This window comes from Macrobrachium rosenbergii, chromosome 48 (assembly GCF_040412425.1).
Source record: "Macrobrachium rosenbergii isolate ZJJX-2024 chromosome 48, ASM4041242v1, whole genome shotgun sequence".
NCBI lineage: Eukaryota > Metazoa > Arthropoda > Malacostraca > Decapoda > Palaemonidae > Macrobrachium > Macrobrachium rosenbergii.
Window position 1 is genome coordinate 6,635,063 of NC_089788.1, and position 22,939 is coordinate 6,658,001.

Genomic DNA, 22,939 nt, shown 5'->3' on the forward strand with positions numbered 1-22,939 from the left:
TCAAGTGGCCCTGACAGCTGCTGATTTCCTTAAGGAGACAGGCCACCATCCAAAAGGTGCAGGAATCCAGTTTCGATGAGAGAGGCAAAGTTGCCTATGTCTCGAACTGGTATACCCAACCTCATGTGGCCCTGACAGCTGCTGATTTGCTTAAGGAAACAGGCCAACATCGAAAAGGTGGGCAGAAATCCAGTTTTGATGACAGAGGCAAAGTTGCCTATGTCTGGAACTGGTATACCCAACCTTAAGTGGGCCCCACAGCTGCTGATTTCCTTAAGGAGACAGGCCACCACCATCAAAAAGGTGGGCAGAAATCCAGTTTCGATGACAGAGGCAAAGTTGCCTATGTCTCAAACTGGTATACCCAACCTTAAGTGGACCTGACAGCTGCTGATTTCCTTAAGGAGACAGGCCACCATCCAAAAGGTGGGCAGAAATCCAGTTTCGATGACAGAGGCAAAGTTGCCTATGTCTCGAACTGGTATACCCAACCTTAAGTGGACCTGACAGCCACTGATTTCCTTAAGGAGACAGGCCACCATCCAAAAGGTGGGCAGAAATCCAGTTTTGATGACAGAGGCAAAGTTGCCTATGTCTCGAACTGGTATACCCAACCTCAAGTGGCCCTGACAGCTGCTGATTTCCTTAAGGAGACAGGCCACCATCCAAAAGGTGGGCAGAAATCCAGTTTCCATGACAGAGGCAAAGTTGCCTATGTCTCGAACTGGTATACCCAACCTTAAGTGGACCTGACAGCTTGCTGATTTCCTTAAGGAGACAGGCCACCATCCAAAGGTGGGCAGAAATCCAGTTTTGATGACAGAGCCTATGCAAAGTTGCCAAGTGGACCTGATAGCCACTGATGTCTCAGTTTGATGAACTGGTATACCCAACCTTAAGTGGACCTGACAGCTGCTGATTTCCTTAAGGAGACAGGCCACCATCCAAAAGGTGGGCAGAAATCCAGTTTTGATGACAGAGGCAAAGTTGCCTATGTCTCGAACTGGTATACCCAACCTTAAGTGGACCTGACAGCCACTGATTTCCTTAAGGAGACAGGCCACCATCCAAAAGGTGGGCAGAAATCCAGTTTCGATGACAGAGGCAAAGTTGCCTATGTCTCGAACTGGTATACCCAACCTTAAGTGGACCTGACAGCCACTAATTTCCTTAAGGAGACAGGCCACCATGCAAAAGGTGGGAAGAAATCCAGTTTCGATGACAGAGGCAAAGTTGCCTATGTCTCGAACTGGTATACCCAACCTTAAGTGGACCTGACAGCCACTCATTTCCTTAAGGAGACAGGCCACCATGCAAAAGGTGGGCAGAAATCCAGTTTCGATGACAGAGGCAAAGTTGCCTATGTCTCGAACTGGTATACCCAACCTTAAGTGGACCTGACAGCCACTGATTTCCTTAAGGAGACAGGCCACCATGCAAAAGGTGGGCAGAAATCCAGTTTCGATGACAGAGGCAAAGTTGCCTATGTCTCGAACTGGTATACCCAACCTTAAGTGGACCTGATAGCCACTGATTTCCTTAAGGAGACAGGCCACCATCCAAAAGGTGGGCAGAAATCCAGTTTTGATGACAGAGGCAAAGTTGCCTAAGTCTCGAACTGGTATACCCACCCTTAAGTGGACCTGATAGCTTCTGATTTCCTTAAGGAGACAGGCCACCATCCAAAAGGTGGGCAGAAATCCAGTTTTGATGACAGAGGCAAAGTTGCCTAAGTCTCGAACTGGTATACCCACCCTTAAGTGGACCTGATAGCTTCTGATTTCCTTAAGGAGACAGGCCACCATCCAAAAGGTGGGCAGAAATCCAGTTTTGATGACAGAGGCAAAGTTGCCTATGTCTCGAACTGGTATACCCAACCTTAAGTGGCCCTGACAGCTGCTGATTTCCTTAAGGAGACAGGCCACCATCCAAAAGATGGGCAGAAATCCAGTTTTGATGACAGAGGCAAAGTTGCCTATGTCTCGAACTGGTATACCCAACCTTAAGTGGCCCTGATAGCCATTGCTGATTTCCTTAAGGAGACAGGCCACCATCCCAAAAGGTGGGCAGTTGCCTAAATCCAGTTTTGATGACAGAGGCTTAAGGAGTTGCCACCATCCAAAAGGTGGGAAATCCAGTTTTGATGACAGAGGCAAAGTTGCCTATGTCTCGAACTGGTATACCCAACCTTAAGTGGACCTGACAGCCACTGATTTCCTTAAGGAGACAGGCCACCATCCAAAAGGTGGGCAGAAATCCAGTTTCGATGACAGAGGCAAAGTTGCCTGTCTCGAACTGGTATACCCAACCTTAAGTGGGCCTGACAGCCACTGATTTCCTTAAGGAGACAGGCCACCATCCAAAAGATGGGCAGAAATCCAGTTTTGATGACAGAGGCAAAGTTGCCTATGTCTCAAACTGGTATACCCAACCTTAAGTGGACCTGACAGCTGCTGATTTTTTAAGGAGACAGGCCACCATCCAAAAGGTGGGCAGAAATCCAGTTTTGATGACAGAGGCAAAGTTGCTATGTCTCGAACTGGTATACCCAACCTTAAGTGGCCTGACAGCCAACTGATTTCCTTAAGGAGACAGGCCACCATCCAAAAGGTGGGCAGAAATCCAGTTTTGATGACAGAGGCAAAGTTGCCTATGTCTCGAACTGGTATACCCAACCTTAAGTGGACCTGACAGCCACTGATTTCCTTAAGGAGACAGGCCACCATCCAAAAGGTGGGCAGAAATCCAGTTTTGATGACAGAGGCAAAGTTGCCTATGTCTCGAACTGGTATACCCAACCTTAAGTGGCCTTTGACAGCTGCTGATTTCTTAGGAGACAGGCCACCATCCAAAAATGGGCAGAAATCCAGTTTTGATGACAGAGGCAAAGTTGCCTATGTCTCGAACTGGTATACCCAACCTTAAGTGGACCTGATAGCCACTGATTTCTTTAAGGAGACAGGCCACCTTCCAAAAGATGGGCAGAAATCCAGTTTTGATGACAGAGGCTAAGTTGCCTATGTCTCAAACTGGTATACCCAACCTTAAGTGGACCTGACAGCTGCCACTGATTTCCTTAAGGAGACAGGCCACCATCCAAAAGGTGGGCAGAAATCCAGTTTTGATGACAGAGGCAAAGTTGCCTATGTCTCAAACTGGTATACCCAACCAAGTGGACCTGATAGCCATTGATTTCCTTAAGGAGACAGGCCACCATCCAAAAGATGGGCAAAAATCCAGTTTCGATGACAGAGGCAAAGTCGCCTATGTCTCGAATTGGTATACCCAACCTTAAGTGGACCTGACAGCCACTGACTTCCTTAAGGAGACAGACCACCATCCAAAAGGTGGGCAGAAATCCAGTTTTGATGACAGAGGCACCATCCAAACATACCCAAAGTTGCCTATGTCTCGAACTGGTATACCCAACCTTAAGTGGACCTGATAGCCACTGATTTCCTTAAGGAGACAGGCCACCATCCAAAAGGTGGGCAGAAATCCAGTTTTGATGACAGAGGCAAAGTTGCCTATGTCTCGAACTGGTATACCCAACCTTAAGTGGACCTGATAGCCACTGATTTCCTTAAGGAGACAGGCCACCATCCAAAAGGTGGGCAGAAATCCAGTTTTGATGACAGAGGCTAAGTTGCCTATGTCTCGAACTGGTATACCCAACCTTAAGTGGACCTGATAGCCACTGATTTCCTTAAGGAGACAGGCCACCATCCAAAAGATGGGCAGAAATCCAGTTTTGATGACAGAGGCAAAGTTGCCTATGTCTCGAACTGGTATACCCAACCTTAAGTGGGCCTGACAGCCAGTGACTTCCTTATGGAGACAGGCCACCTTCCAAAAGATGGGCAGAAATCCAGTTTTGATGACAGAGGCTAAGTTGCCTATGTCTCGAACTGGTATACCCAACCTTAAGTGGACCTGATAGCCACTGATTTCCTTAAGGAGACAGGCCACCATCCAAAAGGTGGGCAGAAATCCAGTTTGATGACAGAGGCAAAGTTGCCTATGTCTCGAACTGGTATACCCAACCTTAAGTGGACCTGATAGCTACCACTGATTTCCTTAAGGAGACAGGCCACCATCCAAAAGGTGGGCAGAAATCCAGTTTTGATGACAGAGGCAAAGTTGCCTATGTCTCGAACTGGTATACCCTACCTTAAGTGGGCCTCATAGCCATTGATTTCCTTAAGGAAACAGGCCACCATCCAAAAGGTGGGCAGAAATCCAGTTTGATGACAGAGGCAAAGTTGCCTATGTCTCAAACTGGTATACCCAACCTTAAGTGGACCTGACATCCACTGATTTCCTTAAGGAGACAGGCCACCATCCAAAAGGTGGGCAGAAATCCAGTTTTTGATGACAGAGGCAAAGTTGCCTATGTCTCGAACTGGTATACCCAACCTTAAGTGGACCTGACAGCCTTCTGATTTCCTTAAGGAGACAGGCCACCATCCAAAGGGTGGGCAGAAATCCAGTTTTGATGACAGAGGCAAAGTTGCCTATGTCTCGAACTGGTATACCCAACCTTAAGTGGACCTGATAGCCACTGATTTCCTTAAGGAGACAGGCCACCATCCAAAAGATGGGCAGAAATCCAGTTTTGATGACAGAGGCAAAGTTGCCTATGTCTCGAACTGGTATACCCAACCTCAAGTGGACCTGACAGCCATTTATTTCCTTAAGAAGACAGGCCACCATCCAAACATTGGGTAGAAATCCAGTTTTGATGACAGAGGCAAAGTTGCCTCTGTCTCAAACTGGTATACCCAACCTGAAGTGGACCTGACAGCCATTTATTTCCTTAAGGAGACAGGCCACCATCCAAAGATGGGCAGAAATCCAGTTTTGATGACAGAGGCAAAGTTGCCTATGTCTCGAACTGGTATACCCAACCTTAAGTGGACCTGATAGCCACTGATTTCCTTAAGGAGACAGGCCACCATCCAAAAGGTGGGCAGAAATCCAGTTTTGATGACAGAGGCAAAATTGCCTATGTCTCGAACTGGTATACCCAACCTGAAGTGGACCTGACAGCCATTTATTTCCTTAAGGAGACAGGCCACCATCCAAAGGTGGGCAGAAATCCAGTTTTGATGACAGAGGCAAAGTTGCCTATGTCTCGAACTGGTATACCCAACCTTAAGTGGACCTGATAGCCACTGATTTCCTTAAGGAGACAGGCCACCATCCAAAAGGTGGGCAGAAACCAGTTTTGATGACAGAGGCAAAATTGCCTATGTCTCGAACTGGTATACCCAACCTTAAGTGGACCTGATAGCCACTGATTTCCTTAAGGAGACAGGCCACCATCCAAAAGGTGGGCAGAAATCCAGTTTCGATGACAGAGACTAAGTTGCCTATGTCTCAAACTGGTATACCCAAACTTAAGTGGACCTGACATCCACTGATTTCCTTAAGGAGACAGGCCACCATCCAAAAGGTGGGCAGAAATCCAGTTTTGATGACAGAGGCAAAGTTGCCTATGTCTCGAACTGGTATACCCAACATTAAGTGGACCTGACAGCCATTTATTTCCTTAAGGAGACAGGCCACCATCCATAAGGTAGGCAGAAATCCAGTTTTGATGACAGAGGCAAAATTGCCTATGTCTTGAACTGGTATACCCAACCTTAGTGGACCTGATAGCCACTGATTTCCTTAAGGAGACAGGCCACCATCCAAAAGATGGGCAGAAATCCAGTTTCAATGACAGAGGCAAAGTTGCCTATGTCTCGAACTGGTATACCCAACCTCAAGTGGACCTGACAGCCATTTATTTCCTTAAGAAGACAGGCCACCATCCAAACAATGGGTAGAAATCCAGTCTCGATGACAGAGGCAAAGTTGCCTCTGTCTCGAACTGGTATACCCAACCTGAAGTGGACCTGACAGCCATTTATTTCCTTAAGGAGACAGGCCACCATCCAAAAGGTGGGCAGAAATCCAGTTTTGATGACAGAGACTAAGTTGCATTTGTCTCAAACTGGTATACCCAACCTGAATTGGTAGTGATAGCCACTGATTTTCTTAAGGAGACAGGCCACGATTCAACAGGTGGGCAGAAATCCAGTTTCGATGATGGAGGCTAAGTTGCCTATGTCTCGAACTGGTATACCCAACCTTAAGTGGACCTGATAGCCACTGATTTTCTTAAGGAGACAGGCCACCATCCAAAAGGTGGGCAGAAATCCAGTTTCGATGGCAGAGGTAAAGTTGCCTATGTCTCGAACTTGTATACCTAACCTTAATAGGCCCTGACAGCCACTGATTTCCTTAAGGAGACAGGCAACCATCCAAAAGGTGGGCAGAAATCCAGTTTCAATGACAGAGGATATGTCTCGAACTGGTATACCCTAACTTAAGTGGGCCTGACAGCTACTGATTTCTTTTAGCAGATGAGCTTAATGAGCTTGACCAATGACATCCAGAGAACTCTATGAGACAAATGAATGGGTCACAGACTGGCCTGATGACTGTGTTGTCGAACGCACACCAAAGGCTTCTAGGGAGGAACCCCAGACACACCTTCCGAGGAACCTCAGAGGGTGTGGGGGAACACCCTCAGAGGAATCCCAGAAGATGTGGGGGAACACCTTCAGAGGAACCTCGGAGGGTGTGGGGGAACACCTTCAGAGGAACCTCGGAAGTTGTTGGGGGAAACTCCTTCAGAGGAACCTGGGAAGGCGTGGGGGCACGCCTTCAAAGGAACCTAGGAAGGATCTTGGAGTTCCTCCCATGCCGCCAGAGGTGCGTCTTCGACCCTGCAGTCATCAAGTCAACCCGTGACTCATCCATATTGCCCCTCGGATTTCTCAAATCTTGTGTCCTTCTTGCTGCACTGCCAGCCAGAATTCCTCCATCAGCTACTGGTGGCTGGCATTGTGATCACCTCTGCTGTCTGTCCCTCCTGGATTGCTGCCTCAGATTGGACTTCCTCAGCAATCCTTTCGTTCGTCTCCCTGAATTACATCCTCCACCATCTGAGTCAGGTCCTCCCACTGCTTCCCGTAGTCATCCTTCTCTTGCTGGGCATTGTGGTACATTCTGTACTGTTCCTCTTCTACCTTTCGCACTTGTTCATATCGGTCCTCTTCCTGGCCTTGGTCTTTTCCCTCAGCTGTTTCAACACAATTGTGTGGCTTCTCTTCTTTGCTGTTGTTGTCCAGGCTTTTGTTTCTACAGTCCAGTGCGATGTGTTCCAGAAGGAAGTTTCTCTGAGCAGTCCCATGGAGGAGTGCCATTAACATATACTTATCATGGTTCCTCAGTTCTTCTTCCTGCATCCTTAGGTGGTCCCTGACACGGTTTTGTTCTTTAATTGTTTTCTCCTCCTCCATTCTACACTTTTCTCTCAATCTTTCGCATTCTTTCTGAAGGCTGATGTTCCTCTGGGTCTCATTGGCGAGGTTTTTCTTGAGCTCACAATTTCTGTCTTCAAGCCTCGAGTTTTCTCCTTCAGTGAGCTCCAGTTGTCGTTGGAGAGCCATGTGGTCCTCTTTCATGTCCAAAATCTGATTTTCTAGTACTCCCAGGTGCAATTGGTCCTTCTCAGCTTCTATAGCTCTACGTACCAGTAATTCCTGCTGATGGTTTACTTTCCTCTCCTTCTCTTCATTTGTCCTCTTAAAAGAGTCCCTCTCTGTAGCAAGCGCTTGATTGTTTGCTGCGATTTCATTCAGTCTGAGGTTCAGTTCATTGGCCTTCTCAAAAGCGCTCTCCAGTTCTCTATCTTTCTCAACCATCGTTTGCTGGAAGACACTTTGTAATTTTCTTTCGTCATCGTCTCTCTTCCTTAACAAGTGATCTTTCTCCTTCAGTTGGTTCTCTAGAGATGCTATGTTATTCATAAGTTCCTTTTGTAAGGTTTCCATGCCATCACCTCGGACTACAGCCAGTTCATAATCATCTTCCAACTTTCGTTTTTCAGCTTGCAATTGTTCCTTTTCAATGTTCAGATGTTCGATTTCTCTTCTCAGTTCTGTTCCCTCAGCTCCTTTCTTTTCTAGCAGAAGATCCTTGTCCAAAATTTGGTTTTGAAGCCACACAATTTCTTTCTTAGCCTCGTCCAACAGGTGTTCCAGTTGTAGTCCTCTGTGAACTTGACTGATTTCCAGTTCCTTCGCTGACATCTGTTTTTCCTCATCCAGTTGTTCTGGATGTTGTCTCAGCAACTGGGGTTCTTGGTTGTTGTCTTCCAGTTCTATTTCTTCCTCCTCATCAGAGCTGTCGAGTATTTCAGATTCAAAAATTTCTTCCTCCTCCTCCTCCTCCTCTTCCTCAACGCTGTAGAGTTCTTCAGTTCCGAAAATTTCCTCCTCCTCCTCCTCCTCCTCATCCGAGTTTTCCATATCTTCGGTTTCCAGAATTGCGTCCAAAGTGGGCACCTCCAGGTCGTCTTCTTCATGATCAAGGTCGTCGCATCCAGTGAGTTTAAACTTCCAGTAAACAGCCAAGACCACCGCCAAGGCCCCTGCCATCAAGGCCATCCAAGGGACGGCACCGGCAAAGGCTGACGTCTCAATGGCTCCGCTGTTTGGTCGAGTTTCCACGACCTCTGGGCTACAAGACTCGGCGACGACGGCATGATGAAGACTTTCCCGTAAGCGTCCAGTAATTCCTCGAGCGCGAAGTAGGTTGAATAAGTCTTCCTCGATTGAAACGTATAATTCACAAGCAATGAGTACGAGTACGAGCACATTCCATGCAAATACTTGAAAGGCAAACATTATGCAAAATGTTAACCGTTTACTCTGGCTGTCACTAAGGCTAGTTTTAGAATCTGCCACGGCCTTGATACGTGTCCGAAGGAGCGAGCGGGATTCCTTCAGAGTCCTCAATGAGGACTCCTAAGGAATCCCGCTGGGCGCTGGAGTCTTCCTCGGAACGGATTTTTCTTCTTCTTCTTTGCTTCCAGAAGAATGATGAGGACTCCTCATCATTCTTGGCTCGTCTCCAGAGAATTCTTCTTCTCCCTGGCTTTCTCCGTCTTCCTCCTTCTTTTTTTCTTCTTCGCCTCCTTCGTTGAGGAGTTCTGAAGACAGTCAGTCTCCAGGTGCTCCTGGAGGCGCCGCTTCTAAAGAAGTTCCTCGAAGAATCCAAGCCTCGTCCAAGGAATCCCAAGGAATCCTCAGAAATCGTAATCCCCAACCCTCACCTCAGCTGAAATCATAAGACTAATTTTCCCTGTCTAATATTCTCCTCTATCTGTCTACTGACGTCAGTTTCTCTGTTTCTCTTTTTTTCATATTTCTCAAGTTTACTGATGCCATATTTCGCTTTGTTGGTTCTGTTTTATCTTTCATGAAAGGATGCCTAGATATTCGTCTTTTCCATTTGCTATTATTATTATTATTATTATTATTATTATTATTATTATTATTATTATTATTATTATTATTATTATTATTATTATTATTATTATTATAATAATAATAATTATTATTATTATTATTATTATTATTATTATTATTATTATTTCGGGTATAGGCCCTCTTTCAAACATGTTTTGTTGAATATGATGGCAGCCTTGGTAGCATTAATCTAGTAGATTATTCGTTCAACTCTTCCATAATCCCTTTTTCTTCTGCAGTAACACGTAGGGTTTTTTTATTTATACAAATATCAAAAGTCGCAGGTAATGGAAATTCCGAGGGCGGGGTCTAAAAACGAGTGCAGGGGTCGTCAGTGCTTCTGGGATCGTAGGTCCTGGACCCCGCCTTCGGAATTTCCATTACCTGCGACTTTTGACATTTTTATAAATAAAAAACCCCTACAATGAACTTTGGCATTTTACTCAGTTCTGGTACTGAAGAAGAAAAAAGAATAATTAGAAGAGTTGAACGAATATTCAACAAAACATATTATTATTATTATTAACCAAACAAAAACTTCTTTCAGTTTTCTTCTGAAGATGTAAAGAGAAACCCACAAGATTCCTGTGTATAACTTGTTTACTTGTAAATATTTACGTTACTTTTAAACTCGAGTACTTTCAGGTCCTAACTGTGACCCTTTTTCAAGAGATGAGGTAGTCAGACTGGTTCAAGGCCCAGCAATCTTCTGGAACTTATTCTCCCTGTGCTGTTATTTATATGATGGCTGTCCTGGTTTCCATTCTCTTGAGAGTTGTTAATCTCCTCCTGTCGGTCTGATATCCTGATCTGATGGTCAGTGGTATTAACCCTTGTGGTATGTGAGTAGTCACCATCGGTCTGTTGGGCAGGAGACCTAACCTCCAGGTCAGAAGGGTCGATCTTAAAGATCGGCTTATGGGATCTTCTGAGGTAAATCCTTTGTTTCCTTCAATCACTTTAATCTGTCTGATGAGTGCCCCTTCCACTACCCTCCTATGACTGATGTTATTGCTTTTGTATATATGCCTACTGTTTTTAAAATCCATCCTATGGTCCTTTTCCCAACAATGCCTGGCTATAGCACTCCCCCGTGAGTTGGGCTGTACTGCCCTCCTGTGTTCTTGCATTCTAGTCCTTATTCCCCTACCTGTTTCACCCACATATTTGTCTCCACAATTGTTGCAATTAATTATGTATACTCCCCCTATATCATCTGCATTACTGTCTTCTCCTTCCAATTTATTTTTACATACTTTGTTTTTTACGGTGTTGTCAAAGGTATACACAAATTTTTATTTAATTTCTTTCATTTTTTATGTAATTTGTGTATACCTTTGACAGCACCGTAAAAAACAAAGTATGTAAAAATAAATTGAAGGAGAAGACAGTAATGCAGATGATATAGGGGGAGTATACATAATTAATTGCAACAATTGTGGAGACAAATATGTGGGTGAAACAGGTAGGGGAATAAGGACTAGAATCCAAGAACACAGGAGGGCATCCACCCTCCACTCATCAAATATGCCAAATTGCAGCCCTCTAGCCTCAGTAGTTTTTAATTCATTTAAGGTTAAATTTAGCCATAATCGTTTCTGGCAACGATATAGGATAGGCCACCACCGGGCTGTAGTTAAAGCTTCATGGGCCTCGGCTCATACAGCATTATACCGAGAGCACCGAGAGATAGACATATTTTCGGTGGCCTTGATTATCCGTTGTAGCGGCTGTACAGAAAACTCGATTGCGCCGAAGAAACTCCTGCGCATTTTTTACTTTATTCGTTCATTCAATTGCCAGATATATTAAAATTCATATATATCACGGGAAAACTTGTTTTATACTGTGAGTCTCTATTTGTATGTCTAAAAATACCTCATGAATTCATGCTTGACTTGAAAGCAAATATACAGTATACGAATATGAGAACATGTAAACCTACACACACACACACACACACACACATATATATATATATATGTATATATAAACATGTGTTTGCATGTGTATATACACAACATTCATACAAGAAAAAGATGAATCACGAGAGAAAGAGAGGCTAGAATATATAAAGAAATCGCCCCCTAAGTAATGTTTGATGGATTTAAAGGTGCGATTGAATTTGGAATATAGAAGTAACCAACTATTGCTATTATATATATATATATATATATATATATATATATATATATATATATATATATATATATATATATATATATATATATATAGTGTTAAATATAATACTATGCAGAACATCAGGCAGAATGAAATGATATTTTAGATTCCCCTCCCCCCTCTCTCTCTCTCTCTCTCTCTCTCTCTCTCTCTCTCACACACACACACAGTGTGTATTCTGGGAAGTTCGTATCCATATTTTCATCACATGTCTTGGGCGAAATTCATGGAGGAACCTCTCGGCATAGGGACGAATTGACTGAAAGTCGCTGAGAGTATATATATATATATATATATATATATATATATATATATATATATATATATATATATATATATATATATATATATATATATATATATATATATATCAGTATATTACGAAGAAGAGACACAGACCCAGGTATGACGCAATGCTCGAACTAAGCAGTCATTAATTTGTAGTCATTAATGACTAAAAATAATCTCTTAATATATATTTACAACCTCTATGCCTATACAACTTGATAAACCTAATTTACTGAGCAAGAAAATTGGGTCATCTGTTAAAGAGTATGCTTTTCTCCTCTGAGGAAAGAGGTTCATCTGGACACTTAAATGTCAGGAAACCGAATGACTGAATCAATCACTATACCTTATCATTCCTCAATCTTCACAAAACAAAGCAAAAAATTTAAATTTCATTGATTGCTGATAAGGTTAAGCCAGGATGTGTTGTTATTGTTATTATTATTATTATTATTATTATTATTATTATTATTATTATTATTATTATTATTATTATTATTATTTGTGTAATAAAAATCCACAATTATATAGTAAATATATTACTATGTAAAATATGTAAATATATTTATGTAATATGTAATATAATTACTATATAATTGTGGATTTTTAGTACACAGATTGTTTTTCACGAAATTGTGAATCTATTATCATTATTATTATTATTATTATTATTATTATTATTATTATTATTATTATTATTATTATTATTATTATTATTATTATTTCAGTAGATGAAACCTATTCACATGGAACAAGCCCACTACAGGGGCCATCGACTTAAAATTCAAACTTCCAAAGAATGTCGGTTTCAGCCTCCCACCGCAGGCCCCACACTGCATCAGTGACTGATCATGATGCAGAGCCATTGATTTTTCATCGCCCTGGGGGAGACGCGAACCCGCCACATCTGAGTGGCGCGCCACGACACTAACCACTATACCAGCGGACCGGCTCAATATTCACTCAGTTTGTTGGTTTCTTAGTCTTCACTGCGACCAGTGGCCTCTCACATCAGACGCCTATGGTTTATTGCATGTTTTGTAAGCACTGTTTCCTGGGATGAGGTTGCTAGCCCCATGCCCAGGCAGATGGCCGCAGGAGCTTGCGTGCAAACGACATCTGGTGTTCGCTCAGTAAAGTATTATTCATATCTAAGGGGTACTTTAGAAGACTCTAAGTAACTATGCAATGAAAAGAATATCTTTGTGAAGGCTGACAAGATTTGCATGGCTTGGAATTTCCGGTGGTGGTGGGGGGGGCGACTGGGAGGGGTAATGGTGACAATGAAAAAAGGAAAATCACATTGAATTTTGATTATCACGAAAGATTGAAACTAGTTGACGTAATAGTTTAGTTCAAGTAGAAATTCCTCACAATATTGCATTCTTCATTTACCAAGACTTAACGAATTCCATCATAACTTTCAGAGGAAAACAATAAACCTCTTTCCTGGTTTATAATTCCAAATATAATCGTCAACGTACCACAGTAAAGTACAAGGGAATAATCACATGACCATAATAACCACAATTATTGTTATTATGCTATTTACCAAATTAATTTCATTCCAACCAGTCAAACGACCCAAAACCACGGCAGAACAACATCACAAACATCTGAACAAACAAGAAACAAACGTGAACACACGAAACAAACTTCTGTCTACCGAGCACCATAAATCAACGGAAATCAACGGGAGATAAAATACTTGACGTCTCCCATCATGAGCTGAATGATTTAAATAACATAAAAGGCATAAGATACAAGTTGAGAGGATTACTGCTAATCCTTGATCCAAGTGCTTATAACGATGTTTTTTTCTATGGCAAAATGTCAAGCGATGATGATGAGTATTGGGTCTGTTAAGTTTTTTTTTTTTATCTTTCATTCGCAACTATTAAAATTAATATACTGATCTTTGGGTCTGTACGGAGTCTGTTATTTTTATTTTATTTTAGTCGTAGATATAGAAATTAATATATTGGTCTTTGGGTCTGTATACGGAGTCTGTTAATTTTTTTTTAATTTTAGTCGTAAATATTAAAGTTAATATATTGGTCTTTGGGTCTGTACGGAGTCTGTTAATTTTTTTTTTTTATTTTAGTCGTAAATATTAAAATTAATATATTGATCTTTGGGTCTGTACGGAGTCTGTTAATTTTTGTTTTATTTTAGTCGTAAATATTAAAATTGATATATTGATCTTTGGGTCTGTACGGAGTCTGTTAGTTTTTTATTTCCTTTTAGTCGTCACTATTAAAATTAATATATTTATCTTTGGGTCTGTATGGAGCTGTTAATTTCTTAAAATTTTATTTCATTCGTCAGTATTATAATTAATATATTGATCTTTGGGTCAATATGTAATCATTTAATATTAAAGTGCATGAAGTTAAAAGGTCAATGTTTATTTCTGGGATTCAATATTCAGAAAAATCACATTTTAATATGCTAGAAAATTCTACTCTTCAAGAAATAACTTTACATATTAATTAGGACAAATGGCATACTGGACTCATTTAAGCTCTGGCTCGCAAAGAAGCCTAAAAAATTTTCTTCATACATCTAAGTTGATTTTAACAGTAAGTGTAAACCAAATTTTTGCTTTTTCAAGCGAAAGCTTCCTGATTACACATCTTCAATTCCATAGCTTAAAATATGGAGGGTTATACGAACTGTGGAAAAACAAAAGCAGAAATATACTGAAGTCTGATCGTTGAGGATAATGAGATATTATTACATAAAAAAGATTAACAACAGGAGCGTCCGGAAATCTGCAAAACTCTCTCTCTCTCTCTCTCTCTCTCTCTCTCTCTCTCTCTCTCTCTCTCTCTCTCTCTCTCTCTCTCTCTCTCTCTCAAAATCTAGGGGACTGTTGTCAGTCATTGCCAGTCGCAAGGTCGACCTTTGGAGAAATTTGAACAAAATTCAATACATAATTTTTGCGTTAGCATACTAACGACCAACAAACATGCAAAAATACCCCTAATCCTAATATTATCTCTCCAAGTTTCTGATTACTGATTTTTGATGAGGTGGCTGGCCCGAAACCAATGACTGTATAATTGCCACAGGAGCTAATGTGCCAACAATGTATGAGTTTCATGGCCAAAATGTTAACTAAAATAAAATCAACTGCAACTATAAACATGAGTATCAAGATCTCTACTGACAAGAGTTTTCTTCCAAAATCATTCATAACGTGAACACATTTATGGAGCAACCAGAAATACCTATGGACCTCCTATACTGCCCTAAAATGGAAGACTGCAGTATCTGCAAAAATACAAAGCTGAGAAAAATGTTAGATACTCCCTTGCCTTACTACTGATTTTGCAGATACTGCAAATGGGACCCCCTATATAAAGCATTGAAGAATCATTCTGAAACTGCAGTAACTTATGTATTAGTGTTTCACGAACCCAATAGGTGGCATGTCTCAATTTCGAAAATTTTGCAGATACTGCAGTTTTCCACTTTAGGGCAGTATAGCTTGGACACGATGATAACAAGAAAGATGATTTGGAAGAAGGACGAGAATTCCAAAACTTGCATTTACTTAACTGATGAAACTAGCATTCTGAGCACATTGGCAAAGTGATATGTGTTATATACCAACCTCTGACCAATTTCTCCTCCCTAGGCGCATTCAGACTGATAAATGTTAACAAGAAACCGTTATGGTTCTTGCATGGTAGATAAGACGACAATTTTTCCAACAGATGAGTTTGTGGAGCACAGAATGTCCTAGGTGGCAGGTATTTCATGAATGAAAGTCATGGTCACAAGGTCACAAGGTCATTAACTTTGGTGTAATCTGAACGGGGTTCTTTAGTAGAGTGTATGTAGTATGCAAAATATGATGTTTCTATAGTTCAAAACTTAAGACAAAACCCCCATCTTCAGCACAGTTGTATCCATCAAAATATGGCAAAAGTAAAACAACATAATGGCACTGATTCCTTTGGAAGCGAGACAACCTCTGCTACAGAGATGAGCCACAAAGGGGAGAAAGGGTACTCAAAAAATCAGAAAAATAATCATCTCTAACAGTGCTGTCTACACCAGAAGATGGCAGATGTTACATTGTATCCGATGCCTTCAATAGCAATAGTAAGGCAGACTCTGTTGCAGAGCTCAGGGCAACAAGAGTGGAGGAACACCCAATGAAGAAAGAGGCCATGCATTCATGTACAACGGATGTGCCTCTAATCAAAGAAAGAAAATATTACTGATGTTTTGTTGCCTTTTCCACTGGTTTTCTTCCAGTCTTGCTCGTTCTGGCGGGCAAAACGGGGAGAAATATTCAACCGTAACAGAAATGCCTTCAGTGAAAGAAACAAGTGAATTTACAATGATGTTCCTGAAAGTGGATAATTGGTATTGAAGAAAGGTAAACAAAATGATCATCTGCACAGATTGACCCACAACACAGGGAGGCCTCTTGGCCTTTGACTTAATAGTCTCCCACAAGGCAGAGGAGTTGCACCCTAGCAAGTGGCTTACAGATGGTACGCCACTGACCCAGGGTGACCTGGAGGTACAAACAATACAAGGTAGTCTCGTCGTTCTGTTTATTAGCCAAAAACTGCAACTGCACACCGTTTGTCCAGAAGAGGGTAAAAGGGTACTGATTAAAGAAAGACGTACGAAGTTTTCCCCTGTAACAGAGATGCTGCCACTGAGAGAAGAGTGACACGGCACTGATGTTTTTAAAAAGAGAGGCAGCATCTAACGCAGAGCTTAGAGCAACAAAAGGAGAGAAGGAGCATTCATCCGTAAGATACCTCTCTGGAAAGAAGGCAAAACTGACGTGATACTAATGTGACATTGCAAATTATTCTTTCCCAAGGTACTTATTTCATAATACTTTATTTTTTCTGAATAATACTGAAATTGCAGTTCACAGATGACAGCGGTTATGAGGATTTAAAAATCATTCATTATATTGATAATAATGAGGCCTTAAGGAATGGTCTGTGGGTAAGGGAGGAATTTAGTTTAGAATGAAACTTTAACCACCGCCCGGTGGTAGCCTATCCTATATCGTTGCCAGAAGCCCGATTATGGCTGACTTTAACCTTAAATCAAATAAAAATTACTGAGGCTAGAGGGCCGCAATCTGGTATGTTTGATGATTGGAGGGTGGGTGATCAACATACTAATTTGCAGCCCTCTAGCCCAAGTAGTTTTTAAGATCTGAAGGCGGACAGAAAAAGTGTGGACAGAAAAAGTTTGGACACAATAAAGTGCGGATGGATAGACAAAAGATACTCTGGTAATAGTGAAGCCGGCACAATAGTTTTCTTTTTAGAAAACTAAAAAACCACTTAAGATTTTATATTTCAAACCATCATAAAACCCCTAGATGCAGTCATTAATATATCAAGAAATTTTTAAAAACTACAAAATAAAGCTAATTTCAAATATATCTGAATGCAATTCGTCATTAAAATATTCATCGATGACATTCTTAACATTCACAATAATAATTAGGTAACTGGTACTTAGCGAAATGGAATAAGTTTGGAATAGGAGATGGGGCTAGCAACTTCACTCCTAACATCCAAGTGGTATCATCAAAAATAAAGAAGCGGAATATTGTCACTAGTAGTTGTAAAGGCTACTAGCAATGTAACTGAAATACCTGCCATGTCACAAATCACGCAATTAAGAAAGTAAATATTATTGTTGAAATGAACTGAACTGAATATAGAATTTAGGCCAAAGGCCAAGCACTGGGACCTAAGGGGTCATTCAGCGTAGAAACGGAAATATTCAGTAAAAGGTTTGAAAGGTGTAACAGGAAGAAAACCTCAAAGCAGTTGCACTTTGAATCAATTGTTAGGAGAGGCTGGAAAGTTAGATGGAAGAAAGAGAATATGGAAGGGGGTACAGTAAAAAGAACGAAAGGGGTTGCAGCTACGAGCCGAAGACACGCTGCAAAGAACCTTAAATAATGCCTATATTATTGTTATTTTTCTAACTGATATCACATCTATGATAGATAAGCCTAAACGGCCCCTTAGCTAGTTTTCAAGCTTCGGAGTACCCCGTAGGAGGATAGTGCCGTCAGTGCACCTCACGCGGTGCACTGTAAGCATCACTTAAGGTTCTTTACGGCGTCTCTCAGCCGCTGACTGCAACCGCTTTCGTTCCTTTTGCTGTACCTCCGTTCATATTCTCTTTCTGCCATCTTACTTTCCACCCTCTCCTAACAATTGAGGTTTTCCTCCTGTTACACCTTTCAAGCCTTTCTACTCTCAATTTCCTTTTCAGCGCTTGAATGATCTCTTAGGTCCCAGACCTTGGCCTCTGGCCTAAATTTTATATTCCATTCATTCAACCTTACGCGTAATGAAAGATAAAATATGCACTAGAAAGAAAAGAAAAAACAACAAACAAATGAATAGGAACAGGAATACACAAATTACAAGAAGAATCCTTTTCATTGGAATGGAATAGAATGTAGAGTTTAGGTCAAGGGCCAAGCGCTGGGACCTATGAGGTCATTCAGCGCTGAACGGAAAATTGAGAGTAAAAGGTTTGAAAGGTGTAACAGGAGGAAAACCTCAAAGCAGTTGCACTATGAAATAATCGTTAAAGAGGATGGATAGCAAGATGGAGGAGATAATATGAATGGAGGTACAGTAAAAGGAACGAAAGGGGTTGCAGCTAGGGGGCCAAAAGGACGCTGCAAAGAACCTTTAGTAATGCCTACAGTGTACCCCGTGAGGTAGTTCCTTGTTGGATGGGTCGATATCGTTCTCGGCTAGCACTTTGCTTTAGGCCTGCGTTCGATTCTCCGGCCTTCCTTTTCAGTGAAGAATTAGAGGAATTTATTTCTGGTGATAGAAATTCATTTCTCGGTATAATGTGGTTCGGATTCCACAATAAGCTGTAGGTCCCGTTGCTAGGTAACCAGTTAGTTCTTAGCCACGTAAAATAAGCCTATTCCTTGGGGCCAGCCCTAGGAGAGCTGTTAATCAGCTCAGTGGTCAGGTTAAACTAAGGTATACTTAATCGTTGAGAGGGTGTGATGGCACTAGCAGTAAAAAGGCCTCAAAGGGGGGAATTATAGCACTGATATCTTCTTTCCTATCCCACAATTAAGCACCTGCACTTACTGTCCTTTCTCTTACTTTTCCGCCTTTCTTCCCATAAAGATATTAAAGTGCCGAGGAGACGTTATCACCTCATCTCATCCCCCTTTTTACACCAAACCAGTCGCTTCCCCATCTACATAACTTAACGTGCACACACAGACACTGCATCCATCATGAATACTTTTTTGTCCCATCAGCTCCACTTCTGTACCAAACGTCTACACACGCTCCACAATGCTGATCAATTAAACGTACATCATGTATATTGTTATTCCTTTACTTTCAAACTTCTCACATTATTGTTTTATAGCAAGCGTTTGATTCACATTCCCTCTTCCTTGTCTAAGCCGACGCCGTTCTTTCCCTATTTATTCTCCTATCTTCAGTTTTACTTTCTCAGTTCATGTTTTACCATATACATTCCCTGGCATACGAAGTAATGTTATGCCCTTATAATTCTTGCAGTCTCCTCTATCCATCCTTATTCAAAAGAACAATATTTTCTCTTACCTATTCCCCTGGAGCCTTTCCCTCACCCACATATACCTTACGCATCCTGGCTAACACAATTGCACTTTCAGTTCTACACAGCAGCGTCTCACTTGCGATCCCATTAACTTTTGGTGTGTATAAATTCGTTTACATTCTTCAACCTCTTGGTTTCTCTACTTACATCTTCAACATTCACTTCCACCAGCGTTCTCTAATTCATATCAATTCTTCTACTCTTGCATTAACTTTGAGAAGCATTTCGCCATTCGCATGTTTTATTCTGAGATCTTTGCTTTTCAACTTTCCTTGTTAAACTACTTTTTAGTCTTCCCAAACTTCTCACTTATCTTCTCCTTTGATTTTCATTACCTCCTTCTTTTCCTTCCTTGTTTCCTTCTCGACTATCCTAACCATCCTTCTCTATACATGATCTTATTTTAGTTTTCTGTAAAAGAAAACTATTGTGCCGGCTTTGTCTGTCCGTCCGCACTTTTTCTATCTGCCCTCAGATCTAAAAACTACTGAGGCTAGAGGGCAGCAAATTGGTATGTTGATCATCAACCCTCCAATCATCAAACATACCAAATTGCAGCCCTCTAGCCTCAGTAGTTCTTATTTTATTTAAGGTTTAAGTTAGCCATAATCGTCCTTCTGGCAACGATATAGGATAGGCTACCACCGGGCCGTGGTTAAAGACTCATGTGCCGCGGCTCATACAGCATTATACCTAGACCACCGAAAGATAGATCTATTTTCGGTGTCTGATTATACGCTGTAGCGGCTGTACGGAAAACTCGATTGGCGCCGAAGAAACTTCGGCGCATTTTTTACTTGTTTTTGTTGCGCAATTGCACCATAAATAATCTTTTTTTTTTTCCTACACTAAACCTCTCATTCCCTCATCACACCTCATACAACTTTTGTTTCCTCTTCCTACGCTCTTATAACCACAAATGTTTCCTGCTGAGTTTGAGACCCATTCTAGAATTTTATGCACCCATCATATACTTCTTCCACTTTTGTGGCTTTAACCTTAGCCCATTCTTCGTCCACTTCCTCTTTCCATTTCCTACTTATATATTCGTGTCATTTCCTTCTTATCACATTCATTTGTCTTAATTACATTACAGCCGCATCTATGCGTGTTCCTTTTCAATTTGAACTTTTGTTAATATCAACTCTTCATTCAACTAAATAATGATCAAATGAGCGTTCAGCGACTCCTGTTACAATTAGCTTCATCAACAGGTTCCTCTATTAACTTTACTAACACATGGCATAATAAAAGTTTCTTCACCATTTTTTTGACTGATGCTTATGAAAACTCTTTTCTAAACACATTTGCAATTGACTCTCCACTCTTATTTACCTCAAGAATACCATACCTACAAACAATGTGATCTCTTTCTCAGTCGCCTACATCTTCATTTAAATCACCTAGCAAAACCACCCTTTAATAATCTCCAGACCTTGCCGGGCAGCATTTTACCGAGATGTAACCGAGCAACGGGACCTTTCCCTGAAAAAAGCGGGATGCCATATCTTAAAAATTAACCATAGAATTTTCTTGAAAATAACCTCATTATGTTTCTTACACCAAAATTACTCAGGAATTAATGACCTAATTTACCCTTGCCTAACCCAACCTAACCTAGGGGCATGGCAAAAAAAAAAAAAAAAAAACAGGGCTGGTGCAATACTAGCATACATCTCAGGAATTTGCTGCCGGGCACAGATTCAGGCTCCCAACAATACAGTCTCAATCCTATTCTTATCCAATCCTGACCCATATGTACTCAAATTCCTGAACTAACATATTTGTACTCTTCCTGTAAACCACAAATGTTCCCCTTTCGCTACCTCCATACTTCTAGTTACCTCAGAGACAATCATCTTTTCCTTCTGACACAGCACTTTCTCCTTTGTCTTGATAGGCGCCGAAAAAAATCGGCTTTCTTTCTTCTGTACATTCAAACCCCAAGAATTAGTATTTGTATTTTCATTTTTCTCCTATTTTTTTTATATCAGTAGATGCAATGCATTGCTACCCTACTGCTATTCGCCTTGCATTTTAATACATTTTTTTCTATTTATTAATTTATTCTTTACTTTAATAAGTGAGATCTTTTCTTTCTGTATTCCCTTTACTTTCTCTCACTTCCTAATGAGCACCTTAATATTCTTTGGAAGCTTGAATTTCAAGTCAGTGGCCCCTGTGGGCTTGTTCCATATGAATAAGGTTCGTCTTCTGAATAATAATGATAAGAACAATACAAAGTATGGGGTGGAAGTCACCAAGGTCTGAAGGGGTGTTCAATGCTTCAGACCATATGAAGTGACTTCAATTCTGCCACTATACAGTGGCGAGAATGAAATAATTTCAATCTGCCACTGTGGAAGTCACCATATGGTCTGAAGCATTGGGTTTCATTCTCGCCACTGTATGGTGGAAGTCACCATATGGTCTGAAGCATTGGGTGTTCATTCTCGCCACTGTATAGTGTGGAAGTCACCATATGGTCTGAAGCATTGGGTTTTCATTCTCGCCACTGTATAGTGTGGAAGTCACCATATGGTCTGAAGCATTGGGTGTTCATTCTCGCCACTGTATAGTGTGGAAGTCACCATATGGTCTGAAGCATTGGGTGTTCATTCTCGCCACTGAATATTGTGGAAGTCACCATATGGTCTGAAGCATTAGGTGTTCATTCTCCCCACTGTATAGTGTGGAAGTCACCATGTGGTCTGAAGCATTGGGTGTTCATTCTCCCCACTGTACAGTGTGGAAGTCACCATATGGTCTGAAGCATTAGGTGTTCATTCTCCCCACTGTATAGTGTGGAAGTCACCATATGGTCTGAAGCATTGGGTGTTCATTCTCGCCACTGTATAGTGTGGAAGTCACCATAAGGTCAGAAGCATAGGGTTTTCTTCCCCCATACTCTATATTATTCTTATTTTCCCTTCTTGCTTTCCGTAGGAAGGAGGGAGAGGTTACCACAATTATCAGGATAAGACGTTCATAAGCCAGATACCTCTGCAGTCATACACGCACGCTGTACGGTAGGCTACTTAAGTCAACAGCTGCAGGTGGAGTATAATAATAACACAATAAAAAAAATAACACGACTCTAACATTATTCTGTTCCTCAGATCCGGTAGCTGGGAGAACACGAAGTCACTTTACTCTGTTTTATAAAGTTCTTCAAATAATTATAGCATTGAACGGAACGGAATGTAGAGTTTAGGCCAAAGGCCAAGCACTGAGACCCAGGAGGTCATTCAGCGCTGGAAAGGAAGTTGACAGTAAAAGTTTAAAAGCTTTAACAGGAGGAAAACATCGCAGTTGAACTATGAATCAATTGTTAGGAGACAGTGGAAAGTAAGATGGAAGAAAGAGAATACGAAAGGAGGTACAGTAAAAGGAACGAAAGGGGTTGAAGCTAGACTATGCCCAACACCAACCACGCCAAATCTGATCGTTTGCAACCCATTCATATCTCACTT

At 41.3% G+C, this 22,939-nt stretch overlaps 1 protein-coding gene across 1 annotated transcript; it reads right to left on the reverse strand.

Annotated features, from left to right (window-relative positions):
* Positions 1-6,950: 6,950 nt before the first annotated feature.
* LOC136831669 (trichohyalin-like) lies at positions 6,951-8,492 on the reverse strand. Its single transcript, XM_067092298.1, has one exon. It carries the CDS (start codon positions 8,490-8,492, stop codon positions 6,951-6,953), a length of 1,542 nt encoding a protein of 513 aa, XP_066948399.1.
* Positions 8,493-22,939: the final 14,447 nt, after the last annotated feature.